Source organism: Anneissia japonica, unplaced genomic scaffold (genome assembly GCF_011630105.1).
Source record: "Anneissia japonica isolate Jap-2015-1 unplaced genomic scaffold, ASM1163010v1 scaffold288259_len28086_cov104, whole genome shotgun sequence".
In the NCBI taxonomy this organism is placed as follows: Eukaryota; Metazoa; Echinodermata; class Crinoidea; order Comatulida; family Comatulidae; genus Anneissia; species Anneissia japonica.
The window spans coordinates 20,026-28,104 of record NW_022747826.1 but is presented as its reverse complement, the minus strand read 5'-3'; the positions used below and the strand labels follow the sequence as shown (position 1 = coordinate 28,104).

The following is an 8,079-nucleotide window of genomic DNA, read 5'->3' as shown; positions in this document are numbered from 1 at the left end:
CAATTCAAAATGAAAGGTACTGGTAGCCTTTAGTTAATTAAGTAAGCAAATAATTATATTCCGATAGTGTTTTTGTCAGTAGATTACAGGAATGGTATTTTTCCCTACCTGATGTGTTATAGTAGGTCTACTGAATGCTCAGCACGTTCCCAAATACTTGCGGAAAACATCGGGAGTGATTATGCTTGGAATCGAACCCACGACCTACAGATAACTAGCCTGGTGTCTTAACTACTAAATCACCTAGCATGTGCTTAGTGGCTAGTGTTGAATCCGATCCTCAATCAGCAGTTGCAGTTGGTAGTGTAATGCTATTCCGATGGTGTTTTCGTCAGGAGATTAAATCGGGAAGGTGTTTGCCCTACATGACGTGTTATCGTACGGAATGTTCAGTACGTTCCCAAACACTTGCGAAATAATCTCACAAGTGGGAATAGGAAAATAATAGTTTTGCCATAAATGACGTGTTATCGTACGAAATGCTCAGTACGTTTCCAAATACTTGCAAAAAAAGTATCACACTTAATTCGGGTGGGAATTGAACCCACAACCTCCAAATAACTAGCCTGGTGTCTTAACCACTAGCTAGACCATGTATTCTTATTAATGGTACACCAACACCATTCCTACAAATAATTATAGGCATTCGGATATCCGTTATGATCCTTTTCAATCAAACATATCTTAATACAGTATTTTTTGTTTTTAAAGTTCGATTCTTTAATTCCGAAGGTGTACTGATGTGCTCTTCTTAATTACTTATCTATACGACATGTTGAACTTCAAGGACATCGGAGAATATGATGTAACCTCTCTCGATATTTGTACGTAACTATTAACTTAATTGGCACTTATTTCCGATAAAAAGGGCTACTCATGAAGCATTTAGAATTTTTAGAGGATTATGGTTTATCAAGCAAAATTGTGCACTCGAAACACCCTTTACATAAGTAGATGATATTAATAAATAATAGTTATTTCATCGCAGCAATGTTCTTCTTCAAATTATTAGGTTTAACCGGAGGATCAAACATCCCTCCAAAAATGGCGAAGGATTTTGAAGAAAAATTTGCTTGCAAAACTCTGGTAAGTAGTCTGTTTTGTTTGCATATATATATATCTTTAAATGTACGAGTATGTGACTGTAAAATATTACCATAGTATAAATCCTGAATTATGACAGCACAATGTTTAACTAGGCCTAAACAGGCCCGTAGGCAGGGGGGTGCAGAGTCAAGCTTTACTGGATCTGTCTCTTATACACATCCAAAAGGTCCACTTTTTAAAACCTATGATTTCACAAAATCGTTCCAAATTATCACAAAATGCTATAGCATGCGTTGCATTATATATTTGCCAGCTTATCTAACCGTTGATTTTTATTAATGTGGTATAAAATTGGTTAGAAATTGATCGTCTCCGGTGATTGCAGATTGATCTATAATATGAAGAATGTTATCTATAGGACTGCACCGTAGGATGTACCGTACACGCCATAATAACGTTACTTTTTCAGGTCCCAAAAACACCCAAATTAATGAAAATTTAAATGAAATATTCATGAATTATGTGTTTGAGAAATCTATTATGTAAGACCCTCAAAATGCTACTTTGTCGCTTTTCTCACAAACCCCCTCCAGGCTTCTGCCCCTGGACCACTTTTTAAAAGTCCACTTTTTAAAACCTATTATTTCACTAAAATCGTTCCTAATTATCGCGAAATGCTATAGTATGCATTATATTTTTTTTGCCCGCTCTTCTATTCGTTGATTTTTAATGAAGTGCTACGAAATCTGTTGGAAATTATCAACTCCAGTAATTGTAGGCCTACAGATGTAAAGGACATGAAATATTATAATTTCACAGTGGTAGATTCAAGGGAGAGAGCCCCCTAAAATTATAAAAGTAATGGAGAAAAAAGAAAAGTTTGTCTGAGAGTGCCATTTCCGGCCACATTCAGGTGCCATAATCATAAATGTTCTTACCTCATCGGTATTGACCATCTGTCTGTGCAAGTTTCTTCCTTCACCCCACCCTTTATTTCTCCTGCTTTACTGTAGGTCCCTAGACAATACTCAAATGAATGAAAATTTAAATAGGATATTACAAATTATGGATTTTAGAAATCCATTAAAAAAGTCCCTCAAAATGCTAATTTGTCAGAGCTTCCAGAAGATTCGCCCCACCCTCGCGGGGATCCCTAGGCAGTCGCCCATCGTAAGGTCCGCTTCGGTTGCAAAACGCACCTCCCCACCGAAAATCCTGCCTACGGGCCTGCTAAATCATTTTCATTAAATTCCAGATAGTGTATGCTTCAACTGAAGTGATAGTAGCATCCATAAGCTCTCCGTTGGACCCACTGGATGCACGGTGTTCTGGAGTTCGAATATTGCCAAATGCAGAGGTAAATTAATAACCTTTAACCTTTTTACGGTGCCTGCACGCAGGTTTCAACACTTAAACATTTCCCAAACATAACTTCTCACATGATAATGATTATGTTTTTGTTAATTCAACTTCTAGATACAATTGGTTGATGATGACGGAAAGTGTGTACCTGTTGGCAGTAATGGTGAAATTTGGTGCCGCTGTTGTGGTAACTTTCAGAGATACATGGGGAATGATGAACAGACGAAAGCAGCTAAATCACCCCACGGGTGGTTTAAAACTGGGTAATTAGCTCCGGACCCGCAGTACAGACGGCCGTCGGCTGACGCTGTTCCCATAAAAAGAACGCAATGCTACTGGCGCGTGCAACGTCGACTTTGATAACGATTCGCTCGGACTTTCGCCAGTGAGAATCCATTCTATAGCGGGGCTGGTTGCATAATTTTTTATACTTTTGTTAATATCTTTTGAAAAGTAGATACAATGTCAACTAAACTAACTGAGGGGTAACATCAGATTGACATACTACTAAAAGTGAAATCATAACAGATAAGTTAATTTTTATAGAAATATTGAGAGTTGAATATTATTTTTAGATCTGATGAGGAGCTCTATGAATACCCGGCTGATTTATTAATAGATCTTTCCTGTGCTGATTGCTTAATAGATCTTTTTTTGTATGGGCGGCCGTTAGGGCCAATATACTCTACTGCCCTCATCCGAGCTTTCGAAATTACGAGACCTTTTTTTTAATGATGCAAATTGCCCCGTCCGAGGGGCAAGTTGCATCATTAAAAAATCAACATATCTTTTTTAATATCAACTGAATACCTCTAGCAGAATTATATAAACAACAAAATATATTTTGAAGGCCAACTTCCAATACTATAACCTTTGATAATTACCCAAGAAAGAATAACATTATGGTCGTGTGTTCTAAAGCATGGATTTCAATTTTCTTGACAAAAATGGTATATTCTACATGATCATCGCCCCCATACCCTTATTTAACCTGTTCACTAATCTGTTGAGTGTGCTACACTGCTATATAATGCACATTGTTGTCCTTTGCGACACTTGGCACAGGCAGTCTCTCGGTCAATAAAAATTTGCTTGCCACTCACTTCAGTTGTTCTGGGTCTTTTCCCTATTTTTCTTTTGAATGTATCGTCTTACCATTGTTCAAGTATTGTATTTGTTAAAATATTCAAAAAAAATATTAATTAATTTTTTTAATTATCTATACTGTTTACAAAAATATAAATGTATAACTCTTAACTTACGGTATTCATCAACATTATCTTAGTGCAATTATATGTACCAAACCAATGCATCAGTATTTTACTTACATGGGTAAAAGGGTAAAAATAACGATTTCTTTGTTAAAATATTCAAGCTTTACTGGATCGCGTCAAACGTTTGTGTGCTATTAGGCGATGGGTGTGGTTGCCAGAGCCCAATATGTTGATATTTAAAGAAAACCCCTGTGATGCAACTTGCCCCCGATGCAACTAGCCCCGCTCTCCCCATTCTTTGCTGTGACTGACAGTCAGATTTCGTCGTGTAGTTATGCACTCAAACAAAACGGATATGGTTTCGTCTGCCGATGGTCCTTGTCGTACGATAGTCGTACGGCGCAGTGTGTCCGGCTTCAATATTGTTATTTCCTAACTAATAGAAAGGTACGTGAAAATAACTAGCAATCATCATCATCATCATCATCATCATCATAATCATCATTATCATCATCATCATCATCATCATCATCATTTTCAATCTTCATCATCATCACTATTATTTACAATAGTAAATTAGTAAATCATGAATATGTAAATACATTTGTATTATGAAATATTTATAATATTGATATTTACTTTAGTGACCTTGGTGTTTTTAACGCTGCTGGTGTGTTGTCAATAGTCGGGAGAAAAAAGGTAATATATTTAAAATAGCCACACGTTGATCTTCATTGTCAATGAAGAAGTCAATCCTCAAACAAAATGGACCTGTCCACAAGCCCCGCCCTTGGATGCTAGGGAGCTTTCGATTTGCGCGACGATTCGACGCTAGAACGGAATGACTCATGCGTGACCGTCCTACCGGGCGTCCTACGTTCTTACATACGTAGATTTGGCCAAATTGCGTTCAGAATCTACTCGACGAGGTGACCTTAACGTTCTCGCATGCGCAGATGACTTTTAGTGACGCCATTACGTTCTAGGTCCTACCGTCGTCGTGCAATCGAAAACTCCCTATTGTGGGTTTGGGACAAGCGTGTGTTGCGCTCTTCTGATTGATCAATAGTTACGTTTGGTCGACACTCCGGAAATGTCTATTATTTATGTCTACCTAACCCCTCACACTTCACGCAAGTAATCCACAACCCTGCACTAGATCCAAATTAGTGTCGTCTGAGCTTGCACGACGGGGGTCCGAAGATGTCGCCGATGGGTGGAGGCTGGTTTATGTGACTGCTGAAGGCAAATTTCCCCGGGAACATACGTGGGCGGGGTCAGGAGCAGGCCAAAACCTCTCATCTCAGAGGGGGTCCAGAGGGAAAAGTTCCAGAAACTCAATTTATGGATGATTTGAAAGGTTTGTTTAATGAATTTTAAAGTTTCACACTCTGTATATTTATTTTATACCGACGGGAGTGGTGGGGGTTACAGCTCTTTTCGATTCCCCTCTCACTGGCGCCACAAATCCGAGTACCTTACATAGTGTATCGGTATATACAAAAGAAATATTTACTTTGCATTAGACTATCGTTCAATAGAATTTTATTTTTGTTTACACAGGATATGATAGACAGGGGTGGTATAAAGATTTTTCCAGCCAACATAGAAAATGTTCTCTCACGACATCCATCTATTGAGCTGGTTCAGGTTGGTAATCTTATCTCAATGAATTTTCTTCATCTTGTTTGCTCCTTATAATTTGTTGTGGGCGCGTCTACATCTACAAATTGACGTGACATAGTTTGGTGTACCTACTTGGGTACGCTGTGTAGCGCATTCCCTTCCACTTCACTTTCGCACCTCCCTCTCCCCACCTAATCCCTCACACTCCACCTTCGAACTTCCCCTACCCCATCAGGCTCCTATTCCAATAGTGACATAAATGGATCCAGAAATAGGCCCAGTAGTACGTGTTTCGCCCTGCCCCGAGTATAGTAGTAACGCACGTGTCTGCGTACGTCTACACTGTCATAGGACCATAGCAACAATATCCAAGGGGCGGAGCTTAGCGGAACAGTGCATTGTGCCATTTATGTTCTCGTTGATTCCTATGGTGAGTGATTTAATGTTGGTTATCTATTGCTTAATATTTGCCAGGTAATTGGGGTACCGGATGAGCGCCTATCTGAAGAAATTTGTATTTGCTTAAGGTATGTAAGACTATTATACTCATTATATAATTTTAACACAGTGGAATCACTGTGCATTAGATACTACCGTACTTCATTATTATAACTATATAAAAGTTATTTGTTATAATCGTAGCTGCATTATAGTTACAAGTATTTATTTTATTTATGAAAATAGGACAAAGAAGAACGTCATCATTGACAAAGACCAGATTGTCTCTTACCTAACTGGAAAGGTGCGTAAACTCAATAACGATGTTACTTTGAGTGACCTTACTCATAATTGTCTTATGTTAGATCGTACAAATAGTTTTAAACGTTTATTTCAAAAAGTCAACAAGAATGTCCGCATATTATATTAATTTCATGATTATTGTAGGATTTATATTTTATATATATATATATATATAATTATTTATATATTTTTATTTTTTTTTTTTGTTTTTTTTTTTTTTTTTTTGTTTTTTTTTTTGCTTATGGAAAATTAAATTCTTTTATTAGGTGAGACTCGAAGGAAGTGTACCTGGCTATGTGTTGATTTTTGACAGTTTTCCGAAATCGATTACTGGAAAGGTAAGACCTTTAAAGATTTCTCCCAATTTTATGATTAAATTTTATTTATATTAATTTATTTTCAATCTGTCGACAAAGAAACAAAAATATGGATTTAACGGGGTTGGAGGAAAAGCAAATTAAACAAAAATCTGCCATCAAGTGTTTTTTAACCAAGCCCCTACAAAAAATAAAAATGGAATAAACATGCTAATACTATATTGATTTTTCAGATTGACCGTATGAGTCTCACAAAACAGGCCATAGACCGAATTCAAAGTAAGGTACAATTAACGTAGTAACAATATTGGAACCACCAAACTGAGTCACTCGCGGCGACTAGTTAGGCATGGCTAAAAAATAGTCTTTCCTAATAAAACGGGCCTGAAATATTTAAAATAGGCCCTAGTAAAACTAGTGGGCAATTGCAAAAAGAATTAAGTTTACGTAGAATCTTCATTTGTACCAAAAAATGTCCTAAAATTGAGAAAATAAATGTATGTTATATAAAAATTCAATAAATCCGATACAGAAACACAAAAACTAGCGATTCATTACGTCTGTGTGCTTAAAGTTAATATGATTATTCTGTAAAATTCTATAGAATATAACATCCGATGTTGTTTTTACATCACATCAGACAGGTGGTCTGTTATATAAAACAGATTTATGACGAATTAAATGTAGTTAAAAGCACACGTAAGTACTGTAATCAAATGTTGTTGTGTATTTTTAAGCTAAATACAGTAGCTAAATACTTCTCTTTGCATAGTTTTCTTTAATCATTGCATTTTTTTTTTCTTTCTTTTTCTTTTTTTTTTTTGTTTTGGTTATTCCATTGCTTCTACTCCTTTACTCTATTTTTTGTTGTATGTTTAACATGGACTTTTGTCAATTTGTCTGAAATAAAAGATTGAATTGAATAAGTTATACGTCTCATTATACGTGCTTCACTCATGCCTCGTTACTGTTACGGCCTACAGATCTTTCCCGCAAACATTTAATTCATGTGCTATAGGCGTAACCATGCTGCGTATTGCTATCACCTTGGCTGTGGTCATTGCATTGGCATCAGGATCAAGAGGAACTGAAGCTGCCCAGCAGTGCCCTCTTTACTGGACACAATTCCACTGCTACAGGTAATACCAACTACAATCTTTTAAAACATTTTGACTCACTATAAGCTATCGTTAATTTCTAAGCTACCTTAAAGTCTGGCTAAGTTGTAACCTGATTTTGTAAGACACTGAATCCGAAGAGTTTTCATCATGAAACATCCCTTCAGTGTCTTAACTATCACAATTTATGTGACAAATAATAACACACCCATATTCAGGTGCAATAAAGCATCGCCATGCCCATATATTTAGGCACATCACATTTATTTGTCGCATACAATCTGATAGTGCGGACGGAGCTTTAGAAAAAAAAAACAGTCAAGTACAACCAAAGGTAGGCCTACTAGCAATGCAAGATCGAGCACTCGCATAGCAAAAATGAGGCGGAAATTGGTTCAGACGTACGCGGCGCCCTTCTCTTTCTATAATGCAGGTTTTCTATAGTTGGTCCAAACGTATAGGGCGCCCTCCTGTTGCTAAGATCATCCCAAAACGATATAATACATTTGTCCAGTGAAAGTGATTTGCAACTATTTCTTGTAAAATGATTATGATTTTCATTATCAAATGTAAAATACGATTTTTTTTCAAGCACATTTCCATTTAAACACTTACCATATATACTAAAGATGATCGTTTAAGGTGAAATACATC

General features: G+C 36.7%; 2 protein-coding genes across 2 annotated transcripts; both read left to right on the top strand.

Annotated features, from left to right (window-relative positions):
• The first annotated feature begins 6 nt into the window (after nt 1-6).
• LOC117120631 (medium-chain fatty-acid--CoA ligase-like) lies at nt 7-4,340 on the top strand. Its single transcript, XM_033265662.1, has 6 exons — nt 7-16; nt 733-824; nt 1,013-1,086; nt 2,303-2,404; nt 2,524-2,672; nt 4,268-4,340. The coding sequence occupies exons 2-6, from the start codon at nt 773-775 to the stop codon at nt 4,338-4,340; spliced, it is 450 nt and encodes a 149-aa protein (XP_033121553.1). The 5' UTR covers nt 7-16; nt 733-772.
• Nucleotides 4,341-4,663: 323 nt separating this feature from the next.
• Nucleotides 4,664-6,617, top strand: LOC117120629 (medium-chain acyl-CoA ligase ACSF2, mitochondrial-like). The gene is made up of 5 exons (XM_033265660.1): nt 4,664-5,273; nt 5,724-5,776; nt 5,934-5,991; nt 6,257-6,328; nt 6,541-6,617. Exons 1-5 carry the CDS (start codon nt 5,190-5,192, stop codon nt 6,604-6,606), a joined length of 333 nt encoding a protein of 110 aa, XP_033121551.1. The 5' UTR covers nt 4,664-5,189; the 3' UTR covers nt 6,607-6,617.
• The last annotated feature ends 1,462 nt before the right edge of the window (nt 6,618-8,079 follow it).

Excerpts from the sequence above, each read along its gene's own strand:
- LOC117120631 (XM_033265662.1), top strand. The coding sequence starts at position 773 with ATGTTGAACTTCAAGGACATCGGAGAATATGATGTAACCTCTCTCGAT. Across the intron at positions 825-1,012 it reads TGTAACCTCTCTCGATATTT|GTTTAACCGGAGGATCAAAC; the intron begins GTACGTAACTAT and ends TCAAATTATTAG. Across the intron at positions 1,087-2,302 it reads AATTTGCTTGCAAAACTCTG|ATAGTGTATGCTTCAACTGA; the intron begins GTAAGTAGTCTG and ends ATTAAATTCCAG.
- LOC117120629 (XM_033265660.1), top strand. The coding sequence starts at position 5,190 with ATGATAGACAGGGGTGGTATAAAGATTTTTCCAGCCAACATAGAAAAT. Across the intron at positions 5,777-5,933 it reads GAAATTTGTATTTGCTTAAG|GACAAAGAAGAACGTCATCA; the intron begins GTATGTAAGACT and ends TTATGAAAATAG. Across the intron at positions 5,992-6,256 it reads TCTCTTACCTAACTGGAAAG|GTGAGACTCGAAGGAAGTGT; the intron begins GTGCGTAAACTC and ends TTCTTTTATTAG.